At 48.3% G+C, this 18,271-nt stretch overlaps 2 protein-coding genes across 2 annotated transcripts in view; both read left to right on the plus strand.

The window, feature by feature from the left end:
- Positions 1-672: 672 nt before the first annotated feature.
- Positions 673-3,966, plus strand: LOC142593025 (guanine nucleotide-binding protein G(I)/G(S)/G(O) subunit gamma-11). Its single transcript, XM_075706268.1, has 2 exons — positions 673-768; positions 3,841-3,966. The coding sequence occupies exons 1-2, from the start codon at positions 673-675 to the stop codon at positions 3,964-3,966; spliced, it is 222 nt and encodes a 73-aa protein (XP_075562383.1).
- A 509-nt stretch (positions 3,967-4,475) lies between these two features.
- LOC104036529 (putative acyl-CoA dehydrogenase 6) overlaps positions 4,476-18,271 on the plus strand; it is a 92,251-nt gene continuing 78,455 nt past the window's right edge. The window contains exon 1 of the mRNA XM_075728199.1: positions 4,476-4,628. Coding sequence (XP_075584314.1) covers positions 4,476-4,628 — 153 coding nt within the window. The remainder of the gene's footprint in view (positions 4,629-18,271) is intronic.

Below are 18,271 nucleotides of genomic sequence, written 5' to 3' on the forward strand. Positions count from 1 at the left end.
GGAATGTGCCCATGCAAACCACCTGCTGCTGCCTTAGCTGCTGGCCAGAGGAGCACAGAGCCCAGCGACGCAGGTGGCACAGGCAAACAAGAATCACCGTGAGGGCCAGGAGGAGCAGAAGGAGGTGGCAGGGGAGAAAGACCTCACCGCTGGGCCGAAACACCCGGCCGACCCGTTTGCCCCGCAGCGGTGGTGAAGAGGGGAGAGGCCAGGGGCAGAGGGCCGCTCCAGCTCCCCGCGCCTGCCGCCGGCTGCCCCCGGGGGGCCGGGGCGATATGGCGGGGCCGAGCGCCCTCCCGGGGGCCGCGCCGGGGCGGCCGGACCCTCCCCGCGCAGGCAGGGCCCGTGTCAACGCCCCGGCGCCCCGGCAGCGGGGCCGGCTCGGGCGGCGGGCTTTAATCCAGTTAGGGGGGGATTAGCGGGGCGGTTTAAAGGCCGGAGCGGCGTGGGGAAGGGGTGCCAGGCGCGCCCGAGAGGAAGCGGCCGCCGCCGAGCAGCCCCGCAGCCCGGACGGCACCGTGTGAGTGAGCCCGGGGGCGGGCCGGGGGCGGCCGTCCCACCGCCCCGCCGCCCCGCTCCCGACCGGGGGCTCCGGCCCCGGCGCCTTCGCTGCCCAGAGGTAACCTTTTGTCCTCCCTCCCTCCCTCCCTCCGCGCTTTGGCAGTGTAGACGATGCCTGCCATCAACATCGAGGACCTGAGCGAGAAGGACAAACTGAAAATGGAAGTGGAGCAGCTCCGGAAAGAAGTGAAGCTGGAGAGACAGCCGGTGAGTGGCCGCGGAGAAGGGGACCGAGGCTGCCCGGCCGCCGGGGCGGGCGGCGGGGCCGGGGCCGGAGCGGGGAGAAGCCCGTGACTCCCCGGGCGGGGGTGCGGGGCTCAGGCGGCGCCCGGGGGCACGGCGGGCGGGCGGCGGGGCCGGGCGCGGCCGCCCAGCGCGGAGCGGGAGGGCCCGCGAAGGCAGGGGCCGCGGGGGGCTTCGGGAGCGGCTCCCCGGGAGAGCCCCGGCTGTTTCGGGACGACCGCAGTTCGCACCGACGGGTCCAGCCACCCGCTCTGGGGCAGGGGCCGGTGACGGCGCTGGCGGCGCAGCACCGCTCGCACCGTGCACCAGCGGCGGCCCTTCACGGGGGTGGCTGCCGAGCGGCGGGGGAAGGGGCGCAGCCCCCCGCGGGATAAGGCGCCCCGAGGGGCCGGCACGGGCCCGCCGGCTGCGGGCGTTCCCGTTGCACTGGGCACCCCTTGGCTTCCCCTCCCTTGCGGGTCCCTGGAGCCCAGTGCCAGCACAAGGCAGCCTTGCCTGGCGAGGGAGGAGCGCGTCGAGCTCCGCTCCCCTCCTCTGTAAAACGCGCTGGGATGTGCCGGTGCCAGGTGCGGGGGTGGCGGGCCGGCGGGGAGCCTTGCTGCGGCCCCGCTCCCCGTCCCGTCCCGCCCCGTCCCGCCCCGCCCGGGACCGCAGCGCACCCGGCCGGGCTGCGGGAGAAGCCGTGCGGCCGCGGCCGCCCTCTCCCCCCGCCCCGCTCCCCGCTCCGCCCGCTGTGCTGTGCCCGGGCAGAGGGCAGGAGCCGCAGGGCAGCGGGCGCGGAGCCGTCGTCCGTCCAGCCTCGCCCGACAGAAACGTTGTACTTCTAGCCATTTACACCGGGTATTCCTTTCCACGGGTCAAGTCGCTTCCAGTGAAATTATTGCATTTTTGCACATTTTCTATAGATGAAAGACATGCAGAACTGATCTTGCTCCACGATAAAACTAATATTTTTTTTTTTTTTTATTCTGTGTGCCAGCAGAAGCAAACTACATCTAAATAACCGCTTCTAGTTAAGACTAAAAATACATTTGTATGTGGGAATCGGTGGCATTAGTCACGCTAATTACACTGCAGGTCTATGTGTTTAGCCCAGAAAATAAGAAAGCCACAGTTATGTTTTAGCTGTCAGTTAGGTATCAGTGATTGTAGAGGTTATGGTATAGTCTAAAGCTCCAGTAGTATTGAGGGCTCCACATCCAAGTCCTATAGATATCTGTATCATCCCTCAGAGAGTTCCCAAGCAACTGAAATACACTCTGTAGGATGTACAGATTTTGATTTTAATACTACTAATAATTTAAAATTCTTGCCTAAATTTTTGGAATAAACCAAAAGCCTGATCACTTTCAGGCAATGGGAATTTTCAAATCACCTGTAGTAAAGCACAGACAACATCCTCAATTTTACTACTGTGCATTGTAACAAAGTTTCAGTGTGAGAATGAAATCTGTGTTGTAGTTGTCAGAGTCCCCTGGTACCTGTATGGGTGTTAAAGGGACAGGGAAATGCAGAAGCCACACTTCTGTTGTCACCAAAATTAAAAACGTTTAGCCAAAGTTTTCTTCACCCCTTCCTATACCTTTACAGCACAAAGAGGAAATATCCTTTTGAATAATGTTTTTGAATGAATAACAATGTCTGACTCTGTATTTAAGCGCACTTTTTTTTCCGTGTATGTGAAAAAGATCCTGATAGCACTGACTGAATTAAAACAAACCCTGGTCCTGCATATACTTTGGAGCACAACTTTACTTATGGCATAAGGTGCCCAAATTTGAATGAACGGGGTTTGCGAGGCACAGAAGAGCAAGGCACGTGCAATGGGATATGTAGGTCCAAATTCATCTTTGCTGTAAGGTAGCTAGAGGTAGTTAGACCTTATTTTATGTATTGTTTAATTGGGAATTAACTCTGAGTTCTTTCTGATGGCTTAAAGCTTAATTTTTCACAGGCTGTGCTCTGTTGGTCTGTGATACAGCAGGTAAATTCATTGGTTCTCTTGTCAGAATTTTACCTATGGAGTAAAATATAATTAACAAAGAGGACAAGAGGCCTTAAATTAGAAATACCAGTCATCTAGTGGCCTGGCCAACAGCTGGTTCCTGCTGCTGACTCTGCACTGCTGTGCCTCCGCAGGGATTGCGGGTAGGAAGGGAGGAGGTGGGGAGAGAGCCAGGAGCGTGTCCTCAGACATGTCAGGTATTTGAGCACCCTAAGGACAGTTTCTGCTGACACAGGGAAGGGAAAGGAGAGATGTGTGTGGACAAGGAACCTCTGGAGCTGCTTGTGCACCCTCAGGCTCCGCAGACACTGTTAACTGCATGTGCTGCATGTGACCACAGACTAAACCCATTTCTTCTTCACAGGCAGGTTCTGTGCAGGCTTACCTACATCAGTGCTAGTTTGCTATGAATGTCACGCAAAGTGTCACGCATGTCCCTCATAACACAACAGGCTGGTTTATTAACCGTTGCTCGAAATAACCCCAGGTAACCTGTAAGTAAATTGTCTTTCCTAGTCAGGTCTTTACTCCCATTCAAGATGCATGGTTGCTGTTAGACAACTGCAAGGTGAGAAATTGTATGACCACTGAAAAATCATTACTGAATGTTTTGTTTGGGAAAAACACGTAAAGTCATAAATACTTTGAGATTGAATTGAAAGTTACTGATCCTGAACCCATTGACCGTAAGTCATGCTGATGCCGAGGGAGAGTGTGATCCGCCGCTTAATAAAACTATATTGGCTAATTTAAAAAAAAAAAAAAAGCGAGTTTAACTGTGCAGCAACTGCTGTTCCAAGTGGCATATACATTCCTAGAGATGCTCACATGTTCTGTGAATATCGGGCTGGGAAAAAGTGGAAGGAAGCCGAGTCTGCACATGCTTAGTGCTGGCTCTGTGGCCAGACCTTTTTATATTTGATGGGAAGGTAAATAAGAGAAAGGAGGATGCGAATTCACTGGTTTGCCGTTCTGATGCGCACGGTGAGCTCCGGCCGTAACGCAGCCACTTCTCCGTTCTTCCACTCCAGGTGTCCAAGTGCTCCGAAGAGATCAAGAACTACATCGAGGAGCGGTCGGGCGAGGACCCGCTGGTGAAGGGGGTTCCCGAGGACAAGAACCCCTTCAAGGAGAAGGGAGGCTGTGTCATCGCGTAGCAGAACGAAGCCAGCGCCTGCCCCCGGAGCAGACACTCTCGTTGTACCCGTAGGGAGTCACTAGCGTGTCCCCCCCGCCGCCGATCCGTGTTGAACGAGTACAGGAGCGGATTTCTCTTTTGTATTTTTATTTTTCTTCTTACAAAAATAAAGAAACCAACCCGAAAGCAGCCGAGACCCGCGTCGGTGGCTCGACAGGGTCGGCTGTCCCCCGCTGCCCGGCGGGGCCGCCCCTCCTCCCGCGCCGGGCCGGCTCCCTTCGCTTCGCGGCGCCCGCTGTCGCCCCCCCGTTTACCGGTTGCTTCATGGCTGTTCGTTGGCATTAAAGCAAACCTGCCTGTCACCCGAGCGCCTGCCGTGCCTTGCTGCGGGGGAGAGGAGCTGGAGGAGGGACGGGGCGGGGCGGGACGGGGCAGGGGCCTCGGCGGCGACCCGCACCGGCGGCTGAAGCCGGCCGCGGCCCTTTGCCCTCGGCGGGGCGGAGCGGCGCGGGGCCGGCGATGGCGGCCATGGCGCTGGGCGGCGGCGGGCGCTGGGCGCGCTTGGCCTCGGCGCTGCGCGGCGGCGCGGCCCCGGGGCGCGGCGGCAGCTCGGGGCCGCGGGACGGAGGGCGCCTCGGTGAGACGCTGCAGCACCGCGACTTGCGGGCGGCCCTCAGGAAGGTACGGGGGGCGGCGGAGCTTCCCCGCGGCGGGCGGGCCCGGCAGCGCGGCGGGACGGCGGGGGGACGCCCGGCCGCGCCGCCCCGTGCGGGGAGGGCGAGGGGGGGCAAGGCCGCCGAGCCGCCCGGAGCGGCTCGGGGTGTGTTTGAATAAGCAAACTTCCCCCCCGCCGCCGCCGCCGCCGCCGCCGGTGCCAGAAACGAAGCCATGTGGCCCCTGCGTACACCACGTGGAATGAGCACAAGGCAGCCGCAGTCGGGGCTGCTGCAGCGGGACCCGCTGCAGCCCGGGGCTCCCTCCCAGCGCCTGCGAAATGGAGGGCTGGGGCCTGCTGGTGGGTGCAGAGCGCAAGAAAAGGCGGGACAGGGCCTGCCATTGCGCTCTTTCCAGAAGGGGAGGAATGGGGGGTTTCTGTAAAACTGAATCATAAATCAAGGAAGAAAGCAGGCATCGCCGGTGACGTGTAAATTGAAATGACCGTCTGCAAGGAATGGCAGCGTTGGTCAACTCCGTATATTCCCAACAGTGAGGACACTGTCCGCTGTAGAAGGCTGTGGCGCGGCCCAGCACGCCAGTCAAAGTCAGAGAATTGGATGGTTTGGAGGTAGAACGCCCTGGTGTGCAGCAGGCAGGGGCCAGCTGCGCGGGAGAGGGGGCCCCCTTCGAATTAGGGCCTGGCGAGAGCCGTGCTCGGGTTTGGTACCCGCTACGCGGAGCCTACGGCCTCATCCCGCCGGCCGCCCATCAGCAAGCAGCACGTGCGTTCAGGGGTGGTGGTACGAAGCGTAGGGACTCATCCCTCTAAGGACTCGTCCCTCATTTACCTGTAGATAAGTTTACAAATCCTAGCTGGTGCTGCAGTGCTTCGCTGTAGCTTTTTCAAAATAGCATGCACTGGGTTGCCAGATACTAACTCCTTATGTGACTTCGGAGCTGTGCCGTCATGTCTTTAATAGATGCGTTTTAAAATTACTCGAGGAAGCTTATATTTTCATGGATAAACTTAACGTTTTCCAAATTTCACCTCTTTCCCCGTTTGCTGTAAGCAAAAGATAGTTGAGCTGCTTTTGATTCACGTGATTCTTACTTTCCTTCAGGTTTTTTTTAGGAATTAGCTACTTTTGATTCACGTGATTTTTACTTCAGGTTTTTTTTAGGAATTAGCTTTCATACTTCCAGTATTAATAAAACAATATTCCGAAGGCCATTTAATTAATCAAGTTTTATGTCACTAAGATGAGGCCTGTTGTCATTGAGCTTTAGCAGTTGTGTGTTCATCTTCTGTGTTATAAAAAAGAAACCCAAGCGATAAGGAAAAGAGATGCACGACCTGTCTGTTTCCTAAGAAATTGGTTTCATTAGTCTAAATTCCTGGACTTTCAGCAAAGCAGAAATAAGCTGCCAGAGAAGGAATCAGTAGAAGAAGTTGGAAATGAATCCTCCTCTCTCACCTGGATTAATAGCGCAGGATTTGGTAGCTAATACCATAGTGTCCCATATGTGCTGATCCCATCTGGAGCGAGCCTTTGCTCTGTGTGTCTGCAGAGTCGTCTGCCCAATGAACTTGTTCCCTGACACACTGCTCCAACTGTATGAGTGAAAAATCAATGTCCTGAAATATAGAGGACAAGGCCAGACTTGTGAAAGTCTGGATCTGGATCTGGAAGACTTTAAAAGTCCTGCTTTGTCAGCAACAGGTTAAGACACACACTGTTTTGTATCCCAGGTGTTGGCAGCTGTGTATTTACTGAGGGATCAGATGAAAAGGGATGGGGGGGAGGAAAGTGGCTGTATTAGTGTTTGCTGGTGCAGTGCTTGCTGCTGTGCCGTGTGGCACAATGAATTTTTTTACAAATACATTTTTTTCCCTCCTTTTTTTTATTCTCCTCATGCCTGTTGAAGTGCAAGTAACAGTATGCCCTGCCTTGCCGGGTTTAATGCACATAATTGCATCGTGGGCTAAGAGGGAATGTGATGCTACATTTATCATGTAAATCTCTGTGATGAATATATTGTAGAAGAAATTACAGCAAGCAACATAAACCCAATTTTACCATTGTCCTGTATTTTACAAAATGCTTATATAGCATTTATTTTAGATTTTATCTGATCATACAGAAAAAAAAAATCACCAGTTTATGTCAAATCCAATCTGATGTTATTCACCCCAAAGCTTCTAGCAATCAATGTTTATTTTGGCTTAAGTTAAACCTGTCCCCAATGACTTCAGGGTAAACTGAAGAGTAAAGTTTTGGGGAGAGAATCACCGCTCAGGATCTGTAACACATTTTAAGTGTACCTGTTACGTCATTTGGGGCACTCTTTCCTCTAGCTAAATCCAGATGCAACTACCAGAGAAATCAGAGAAATGAGCAATGCAATTCCATGAGCAAGAACTGTTGGTTTTTTTGTTTCCATTGATTTTATTTTTTAATCTGTTAAATTCATGTATTTTAAATGGTCTGTAATTTTCCAATTGTTCTGAGCAGGATGAGGAAGAGACTCCTGTAATTCCACAGAACTGTTTTTAGCAAGGGTATTGAAATAAGCTTGAGAGTTGTTTCCTTTACAACTTTATAGGTCACCACCCTTCCTCTTGGAAATCGAAAACGTAACTTTTCCTTAACTCATTGAACAATGCTTGCAGCGCAGTGGTATCTCACAGCTTGCTGCAGTAAGCATAGTGTAACTGGCTTGAAGGAAAAAGATTTAACCTACTCTGTGTGTGTGTATGCATAACAGTATGCATATACATACAGGATATGTACATGCTGTCCATTTTTCTTTTCCTTTGGCAGTAGTAGTAAGAAGTTTTGCAAAACAGGTTTGAAAAGGGTTAGCGTCTATTTTGCTGGAGTTGTGTGTAATATAAACGAGATTTCATTTTATATCCAGTGGTGACTTGGTCTGGTTACGCTGTGTTACACCTCTGTAGTGTAAGAGGGATTTCCCCTGTGACGGTGAGACTCCACCAAGGACACTGCTACCTTATTTGCCACTCTTGGCTTGTATGTCATGAGTTTCTGTTTATTAATATGTGTAGTATTAATATATGTACAAGAACTAAACCCCCTTCATATTAGAGCATGCAGGATCTGAATTAAATATTGACATTAACTTTCTGGTAAAATGGCTGTAAATTCTCTTTCAAAAGAATATGGCTCTTTTTGACCTTCTGTAAAATACTGAAGGGTGACCACCGTTGCTACTGGAGCGCCTCTGATTGAGTTGGTTTATTTATCTTGGTAGCAAATGATAAAAACCAGTAACAGAACAGCAAAGGAGTAGGTTGCTGGTATTACAAATAAATCACTTAAAGGTTAGTTTCTCACTAAACTTGGAGGGAGAAAAGACACAGCTGAATCTGCAAAATACATGACTTGCATCTGTAATTTTAAAACCTTATTTATCATGCACCCGAGGTAGAAGTTTAATGAAGGGAGACAGTTAAAAAATGTGAAGTTAGTAAGGCTCACAGATTTTGCACTGAGTGCCCTTTGGTCTTAGGGAAGCAAAATGTATTCCCAGATTCTGGGGTATTTGCAATGACCTTTGTCATCTTCTGTCTGACAGCAACATTATAGAAACATTTAGGGGCTAGTTCTCTTGCTGGTGTAGGTAAACATAACAATATCTTTTACTACTGCCAAGAATTTTTGGTGGTAATTTAACAGAGAGGAAATTATCATAATTGATTTTTGTTGTTATTGGAAGAGGCAGCTGGGATATACCACTGTAATAAGAGGAACCATCCAATACATTCACTAGTGCCCTACCAAGAGTTGCTTTTAAATTGGTTTAGGAGAGTAAAAAAATGAGCTTCAGCAATGTCACTAATGTACAAATGCTTCATTTTGTAGCAAAAACACAGAAAAGGAATTTTATGAGCTATGCTCTTGTTACTCAGTGTCAGAGCAGTGCATACATCTGAGATTGCAGTTGCTGTGTCCAAACATTGGATTTTTTTCCTACCCCATATTCACGTTAGAACAAATTGCCAGTACATCTAGTTAGACTTCTCAATGAGCTGCTTCTAGGAGGAGAACTGGGCCTAAGGAATATTTTTGTGGTTCAGGTCTAGCTACTATATTGCTTTATCATTGTCACACCTGATTGGGTTAGGCAATACGGTTACACAATTCTGACAACTAAAATTGTGTCTTAATAAGTAGTTTATAACTGAGCAAATGTCTGGGGTTTACGTAGGTTTTGCCATGACTTTTCAGAAAGTGTAACTTTGCTTAGATCTCTTTAGGTCACGTTTGCTTGGAAATGTGCAATTAAATCTGTCCCCCTGCCCGTGTATCCCTACTAGTGAATGTGACATCTCCCAGCCAGGCGTTGGGGTGCTCTGAAAGCTGCTCTGTGTTTCGGCTCGCTTCGCTCTGGGCTTTGACTTTCTGGGAGATTTTTTTTTTCCCCTGTTTGTGCTCAGAGGGAGCGTGAAAGCCTACCTCCAGCTCCAGTCTGTGAAGATGAAATTTGATAGATGAACGCTGATAGATTACATGAGGAGACTCCAGGTTACTTGGTGCGGTTCTTAAAATTATTTTCTGTCACGCAGCCAGGCTTGTGCATCTAGACAGCAATTGCTTGATTTTCCACATTCTTTAAGAGCTGAAGATCCCTGGTCACTAGCCCTGGTAGCACCACCTGAGCTGTATGTTCCCTCAGATAGATTTCAGTGGCTAGTTTTTAACTCCTCATAAAAAACCTAGAGCATTAGTTTCTCTGTAGGAATAAGTCAGGGCAAACCTAATAATTTTAAGTATTTCCAGAAATGCTGTTGTATCTGCAATCTGCCATTTTATATATGGCAGCCTTCAAGATATGCCATGTAAACTTGAGGTTGGGCAAACTGGCATGGGTGGTGTGTTGCACTCCCGAAAGTGCCAGAAGTGTCTGAGACAGTGAGGTGCAGAGACCCTCAGGAGAAGGGAGTAGTGGGGTAGCCAGATTGTCACACCTGAAGCTGCTCTTGGGTGGTGGGTGTTCTGCTCCCTGCCCGTGCCGGGGCACCTGGGGACTGTGTGCTCTGTGAAAGCTAAAGGGCTGAAAGGCTGGGGTGTGGAGCATGCTCTGATACGCTCTTGACCGTGCCTGCTGCTGTCTTTTTGTCTATCCTTAGGAGCCCTCTTTCTCCTTTGTCGGCGTCCCCCAAATCTGCTGTGGATGGGAGGCTTGGGTTGGAGAAGCACTGCAGTGTTTGAGAGGAGCTACTCTTCAGGCGGATTTGGGAGGGTTTCTTGGGAGTGGGTCAGCTCAGATGCTTTGTCGCAAGTATTACTGTTAAAAGTGTGCAGTGGGATAAGCACAGTGGTGTATGTTGTGATGGCATTTTCAAAGGCAGAAAAGGAAATTCGAAACTCCTCTCTTATTCTTGAGAAGAAACCCAACCTTTCCCAGGGGAAACTGATAAAATCCTGGAGGAAAAGCACCTTGTTTGGAGAGAAATGTGGAACATTTTATTTCAGCTTAGCTTTCTCCCAGCCACACACACACACACAAAAAAAAAAATAAGAAGATGAATGGAAAACAGAAGGAACTAACTAGAGCATGCTGAATAAAAATGTTTCGCATGATGCTGGAGCAATGCAGTAAGTAGATCCTGTGTAAGCTTTTTGTGGTTCAGATGACAGTCCAAGACTTTAGCTGCTGATTCACTATTCTGAACTAGCAGACCTTCAGTGAGGTCAGTTGTTTTGATCCATGAGGATACCCCAAACTTATTAGATACTTGGCTGATAGGTGATGAACATAGTTTAAGTGCCAGCACATACATAAAATGGCATAAGCTGTGGGTCTCCATCTACAGTTTGGCACATGCAGAGCCATTCTTTGAATAGCTCTAGAGAATATTTTTCCTCTTTCAGTGACACAAGACAAAGAAAAGGTGAGGGCAACAATACAGTTAGAATCAGTTCCTCAGACTATTTTCTGTTTTATCTGAAGCATTCAGTAATGATGTGGGCCTCTTGGATGCAGTCAGTAAACTGTGATTTATGTCCAGGACTACTTCTCTGGGTACAGGTGTGATAGCACAGATACTGTCTCACAAAGGGAGTTTGTTACCCGGTGTGCAACAATCCAATCCACACACTGAGTCGAGATACCGATTTTATTTCATTTCTGTGCAGAGATGCGTGCTAGGTGGTAATTCCACAAAGCTAGCACACCGAACGAGACTTTCTGCACCTTATTTATACACAAAACTTACCGAGTTAGTAATTATTCTTTGTATGATGATTCGTTAATAATTGCCATCCTATCTGCTATTGGTCAACTATATTCTAATTAGCCTTGCTTGCTATGTAAGTTAGCACACATGCTTCTTGGGGGGGGGGCGGGCAAATCCTTTGGTCCTAAATTGAGTTGGTGGTTGCAATCTCCGCCTGCTGGAATTACCTTTCACCCAGTTACTGTTTTTTGGCAATCGTCCGGTTTTTCTGGCACCTTCTGGGGTAGGATGTTCCCTTTTATCAGTTTCTCAGTACTTCTTCAAGGTCTAGTTGCTCCAGGATGTCTTTGGTTAAAGGGTACTGAATGTTTGTTCTTCTGATTAGGGATGATTAAGTGTCTTTTACTTGCCAGCTTACAAAAACATCTTGGCCTGATACGATGTTAGCTAAGTTTCAGAGTTAGCCTTCAACAATATCGCTGTCTAAACATGGCCCACGGATGCACTAGGAAGTACAGCAGGAGACCCTGGTTGCCACTTGTGGTTCTGGTTGGTGAAAAAGCGTCATGAACATTTGGAAGCTCTGCTAATGGAGATCTCTTGATGAAGGAAGTCCGTCAGTCCAGGTGAATGGTATAGCTCAGCCAGCACTGGATACAACATTGCTGAACGCAGGCCGTCTCCCCAGCTGTTCCCCAATTTTCAGTTTGCACTTCTGCCTGGTTAAGTGCCAAGCCCTTTGATGGGGAGCAGTGCGTGGGTGGCAAAGATGGATAAACTCCAGAGGCATATGCTTTTGCAGTTGGATCCCATTGTATAATTCCACAATGTCCTAGGACATTGCAGCAGTGAGGTGGCCTGGGGTGGCGTGGGCCACTGTGAGGTAACTTGTTTTGTTCCTGCAGGGATGTAACCCAGAGTCAAAAGCAGGATCCAAACCCCAACATCCCAGCCTCTGGTGAGCGTTACACCATACCTCAGCTATGAGTTGGAAAGTATGAGTTGCAGGGCCAAAAAAAAAAAATGCTTCACTTGCTCAGTTCTGTGTCGCTTTCACAACTGGATGCAAGTAGCCAGCGCTCCCAGCCTTCCTAAAAGCTTGTCTGGGATCAGCACCTAGATTGACATGGCATACATTTTTGCCCTTGTAGGACTATCCTGGTTTGAATGCATCTACCCTCAGATCCTAGGAATAGCCATGCTCTTGGCACTCGCTTGTACTCACTAATTCTGGGTTCCTGCAGGCCAGGCCAGAAAAAAAAAAAAGTCTTTGCCTATTATGTTGTGGAAGCGTGTGGTTTGTGCTCATTCTGGTTCCTTCTGGGATGAGTCCTCCAGTTGAAGGTCAAGTTGATTGGGACAGTGCCATGTGGGAGTTTTTAGCTATGTCATAATTTGTGTGCAGGGGAAGATGAGTGATAAGATTAAAACTGTGAAAGCATGTGTTCTGGGAGTTGGTGCTGTGGACAGCCTCACAGGGCACCTGGAGAGGTTCCTTTGTTACTGAATACAAAGAATCACGCTTCTTATGAATGGAATTTGTGGTTGCTGTGGATGAGTCTGAACCCAATCAATCAATGGCTGGTTGGAGGTGGAAAAGGGGATTTCTTTGATCTATTTTTTCCCCCAATAATAGTACCACATGCACACGTGGTTCTTGTCCAAGAAGAACACAGGGCCCCACATGGCTTAAAACCCGTGGTGTTGAGTATCGAGTGAGAAATGCTCTTTTGATGGCATGTTGCTTTACCCCTTGTGGTGTGGCTGAATGGAAGATGCAGTAGATACTAGCAACAGAGAGGTAGTTAAAGTAAAATACAATCTGCATGTGCTCAAAGAAGAGAAAGTGAGAAATTCCATGAAACCAAACACAGAACTGATTGCCTCATCTCAGGAGGCTTTGCCAATGTGTTCCTATCATCTGCTGGAGAACAGATTTCAGTATGCTAGCTGCAGTTCTTGGAGTCCAGAGTGGGAAGCAATTTTGAGATCCTCTTCTCTGCCATAGTCTTGGATAGGGCAGTGGAAGGAGTTGTGGCTGGGAGCGTGCAGGGATTGTCAAGACACTCAGGTCTGTGCAGGAGGGATTTGCCTATGCAGCTTCCCTGGGAAGAAGGATGTAGGGAGGGAGAAGGGGTTGGCTAGAATCATGTGGGTCCCTCCCTAGCTGGAGCTGGTCTTCCAGCATCTCATTCCTCCGGAGAAGGTTAAGCTGGGCTCAGCTCCCAGGTCCTGGACTGGACCTTTTATTTTCTCCGTATGGTGATGATATGTGCCCCTCTGCTCCAGCAGTGGGGCTCCCAGATGTGCCAGCAACTGCAAAGGGTGGAGGAGCAGCGCATGCTTCTGCATTCCCTGGCGGACTTGTAGGTTGTTAAGTTTTAGGTAAGCATTGGCAAAAACTTTGTGGTTGATTCAGGGTTTGGGTTTTTTTGTCTCCTGAAGTAAAAACTGTAGCCAGATACATGGGACCAAAAGATTTGCAGTATTCAAATTTCTGAACCAATAATCAGCTTTGCTTTATGTATTATGTATGTTGCGAGGAACTGTGTCACAGTGAAAGGGAATAAACACAATGATTTGAACAGAAGCATGTCCAGTTACTGCCAAATTAATAGACCAGGCAAAATTGCAGAATAGTTCTGAAGTGCATGCTTTTTTTATGAAAATCAGATTTTGTAAAAATAGGTAAGGACAGGTATGTTTTATTATATAATGAGATGCTGCCAACTCTTACGTTATAGGGTTTTTCCCTCCACTAATTTTTTTTTTTCCCCTTTGAGAAAGGGAAAATTTAATTTAGTAACAGTCTGTTCCTGTATTTGCTGATCACTGCAGTCTTTGGTACCCAGTGCTGTAACAGATTGCATGATTCCTTTGTTGCCTGTGGCACGGCTTAATTGAAGGTAGAAAAAGGAATTGTAGTGCTCTAATTAATCAATTTTACATACATGTTTTCCCATTTCAGACATATATTTTCCAGCACTCAGGAAATTTTTCTGGTTTTCTCTTGTATGAGCCTACTGAATATTGGGTTTAAATCCACTGGAAGCTTCTCTGGAAGCTCGGCTCTGGCCACAGCTATGTGCAGTGGCAGTGGAGAAACCCAGATGCGAGCCAGGCCCCTTCACCCTTGCTTTGCAGCAATGAACAGAGAAGTAGAAGTACCCTAAAGATACTCAAGGCTGTAGTGATGACATGTTATCTGCCCCTTTGAACCAGCTTTATAGTGCTAAGCTGGAATGACTTTTTTTCTTAATTCTTAATTTCTCAAGCTTACATACCACCCATTGGGAAAGGGAAAAGGGGAAAGCTAAACAACCTGAAATCTGTGTGTATTTACGTCTAAATGTGCACACATGCACAGAGTAGGTTCAGGAGGGGTTATATGTAACATACCTGATGTGGTTGATGTGGCTCTTTATTCTGTCAAGTGCTTAGGACATTTACAAGCAAAATAAAAGATCAGCAATGCAGTCCATGGAAAAAGAGAGTGGTGAGGATAAGTGCCTGCCATGGAGCCCACGCTCAGCCAGGTACTTCAGTGTGGTCCTGACCTTATCTCTGTGTAATCCCACCAAGGCAAGGGGACTGGCAATGCATTTAAATAGGGTAGGTGGAACCATTATTTTGCTTTTCAACATCTGTTTAAGGTTTTTAGGTCTGGAATTAAAAAAAAAAAAAGATAAAATATAGTTGTATTTGACTTTTTTCTTCTCTATGATATCTTCTGGCTGGCTTGAAGTGTCCTTTACATCCAGCAGTTTTTTTCACTGGGCTGGTCACATCTTGTCCTGCAGGTGCCATGTAGAGTGGTTGGGTTCTGCACATGAAATGCATGAAAAGTTGGGGAGACCAAAATGAACTGAAGGGCGAAGACAGCAGAGCATGGTCTTCTGGACCTTTTCAAGGGGTGCGCGTTCGCAGCCGTCCTGCCTGGTGTATGAGTGTCTGGCACATCCTTCAAAGTTCGTGAACGAAGGACAAAGTTTCGAGAGTGACTTTCCTACATTCTCTTTCTAAGTAATCCCTCAACCACTCATTTCTTGCTCAGAAGTGTTTGTTTAGTGTTCAAAAGGAAGCTGGTAAGAACAGCCCATCCCACTGTTTAATACTGTTTATTTACCCAGGTCCTCTATGCGATTGCTTTTTAGTCCATGAATTTCAGTCTGTGCATCTCTCCTCTAGGGGATGTGTTTGGGATCATATCAGTGAGATTGTTTATACGGGCTAAATCAATCACATTTCAGATTAGACCTGTTAGTCCTGAATTATAACGGAGAAAAATGTAATAAAAAGAGATGGGGAGTAAACCAACAATAGAACTTGGGGGGCATTTTTTCCTTCAAATGCAGTAAAGGCTTTTAAGAAAGATGTGGATATGTGTGGTAATTCCTCATTCAATTTAGGTTTTCACAACAGGGAAGCAAGATTGAAAATTCTAAGTAGAGTAACAAAATGTTTTGAAAAAAATGTTTCCAGTAATCGTAGAAAAATACAGAAAGAAATCAAAGCTCTTTTATTTCAAACCTTTATGTGAAAGTTTAGACCACACTCTCTAGATTCATTGCTACTAGCTGTAAAGTTTTAAGTTAGACAGATACTTAGATACTGTGTTTTTTTCCTGCTGTTTCCTCCGTATTCTATGTGCTGCACTCACACTATTATTTAGTACCTTGATGATGGCTTGAAAATACGGAGGCTTTACAAGCAACTGCCATCTAGATTATAATTTTATAACTTGTTGGTATGGGGTTTGTAAAATAAATCATGCTGCTTTAAAAAGCTTAAGTCAAAATTACTTCATTTTTGTTCTTTATTTTAATTATCTGGATACTCTGCTTTTAGGACTTTTTTCTGCCAAGTGTTTTTCACAGGGTCATGAAATGGATGTCTGCACTTAAATTGAACTTTTTCTGTTGAACCCTGTATGATTGTGGAAAATGTTTTCTTGGCTTGTTCCCAGCAACAGTCTGATGACAGTTCAGAGTACAGAAGTTTCCATATCATCACTGAGGCCCAGTCCCAAATCCCATGCTCAAATAGGGCAAATTCTTCAGTGACAGCTCTTGTAGACGGTCATTTGCCCACGTGTCATGTTGTATGTTTGGCTGGGTAGTCAAGTGTGAATACAGAGTAAGAGGCGCAGATTGTATCCGAATGCCAAATCTTCCACATTGTGGGCAAAAGGGAGACTTGCCTTCCTCATGCAAAGGGGGGAGGTGTTTTGGCAGCATCTAGGACATTTGCTACCTTGACAGGACCCCTTGCGTAGCGGTGAGTCATTTTTTACATAGATCTCCTAGGTGAGTCCTAATCAATAAGAGCATGTATGTTTTTATAAGAGAAGAAGTGAGGGCTATCCCCCTTGTTTCAATGAACAAAACCCCAAAACAAAACAAAAACCAATAACCCCCCCCCCCCAAAAAAAAAAAACAATCCCCAGAAAATGGTCCTGCAAAACTTCCTGGATATCTTCACCCTGTGGTGATGATGCGTCCTGAAAGAGGAAGCGATAGGTTGCAGCTTTGCTCTCTAGATCACTTCGGACCTCAGGCAAGGGGGTGACATTGGATTTTGGTTGCCAGAAGAAAGTGCACTAAATAACTTCATATGAGCAGGCAAGGTTAGCACTGCAGGGAATGTTTTCTGCCTGCTGTGTGGTTAAATCATCTTTGTGTGATGCAGTTACTTTTAACCTGTTGTGGTCTTTGAAGTCACATACTGCCTCTGCTTCTGCACATGATGTCATTGGAGACCAAATGATTGCCTCGTCTGTTGGGGCACCGACCGCTGCAGGTCCAGGCTTCTCACCACCAGGCTGGGTGATCCGGGCACTCGGGCAGCTCCTGGCTTCTGCTAGCGGCTCCTAGCATGTGTCACGGCGACTGGAAGCACAGGAGCAGCTGCCATCCTGCAAGCGCTGGAGGGACCTCACGAGTGCAGGAGGGACAGCAGGACCCTGCTCCACTGTCGTGGGTTAGCCCCAGCCAGCAACTCAGCACCGCGCAGCCGCTCGCCCACTGCCCCTGCCCCGGTGGGATGGGGGAGAGAATCGGAGGAGTAAGAGTGAGAAACACTTCTGGGTTGAGATAAGAACAGTTTAATAATTGAAATAAAGTAAAATAATAACAATAACAATATAATAATAATAGTAATAATAAAATACAAAGCAAGTGATGCCCAATGCAATTGCTCACCACCCACCGACCGATACCCAGACAGTTCCCGAGCAGCGATCGCTGCTCCCCGGCCAACCCCCCCCAGTTTCTATACTGAGCATGACGTCATATGGTATGGAATAGCCCTTTGGGCAGTTTGGATCAACTATTCTGGCTGTGCCCCCTCCCAGCTTCTTGTGCGCCTGGCAGAGCATGGGAAGCTGAAAAGCCCTTGACTAGCATAAGCAGTACTTAGCAACAACTGAAACATCAGCGTGTTATCAACATTCTTCTCCTACTAAATCCAAAACACAGCACTGTGCCTGCTACTAGGAAGAAAATTAACTCTATCCCAGCCGAAACCAGAACACTTACCCACCACGTGCTGGTGGGCATCCTCATGGGCGAGGTGCCGTGGCAGAAGCGTCGCTCTCTCCGCAGCCTCTCGAGTAGGTAGCAGCTACGAGGAGCTGACCTCCTTCTCTCACCCACCTGGATTCACCCCTGTTCTGTCCTGAACGTGTTTCCACATCCCAGTCTCCTTCCCTGCGCCCTTTTCCTACCTTTCTGAAGAGTATTACTGGGAAGGGACTCGCCACCAAACTTTGTTTAGGGCTTTGGAGGGGCTGTGAGGGTGTCGAGGAGGGCCACGGCCTCCAAGCCCAGGAGCGAGAAGAAGCAGGGAATATACGCTGGAAAACTCATTCCGGTGTGCTTGGGATGCGTGCCTCGGGGGGACCCCAGTGGAGGAATGAACAGCTGCTGTTTGGATGTTTAGGCCCCACGGAGGAGCACCCGAGAGGACCCGCACGAGGCTGCGGCACGGCGGCCGACGAGGAGCTCGCCCGTGGGGTCCCGGCTGCCTTGCACCCGTGGGGTGGGTTTTGGTGGCCAGGTTTGACAGCACCCATGGGTGGCCCATGGGTTTGACCACCTCAGCTCTGCCTTACGTCTTGCTAAAGCGCTGCCTCGTCCGCAGCGCCGGTGTCCCTGCAGTGCTGAGCTGTCTCACGGGGCAGTCGTCGCTGCTGGTGGTTGTGAATAAAACTACGAGGAGAAATGTTGTTTCGCCGACTGTTAACTGTTTTCTTCAGTATTGCTGGTGTCAAAGGCGAAGGGCGCTCTGGTCTGCTACGTCCTTCCTTTCAAGTCAATGTTATGCTAATGTCTAGATAAAACCACTGAAGAACTGTCATTAGGGGTCTGTTGCTTATTTATTTGCCTGTTTGTTACATTAAAGATCCCATTAATTGTGACATTTTTGGTTATTCTATTAATAGAGCTAAGTTCAATTACTGTAACTT

The sequence above is a fragment of the Pelecanus crispus genome, chromosome 2, assembly GCF_030463565.1.
Source record: "Pelecanus crispus isolate bPelCri1 chromosome 2, bPelCri1.pri, whole genome shotgun sequence".
Classification (NCBI taxonomy): Eukaryota; Metazoa; Chordata; class Aves; order Pelecaniformes; family Pelecanidae; genus Pelecanus; species Pelecanus crispus.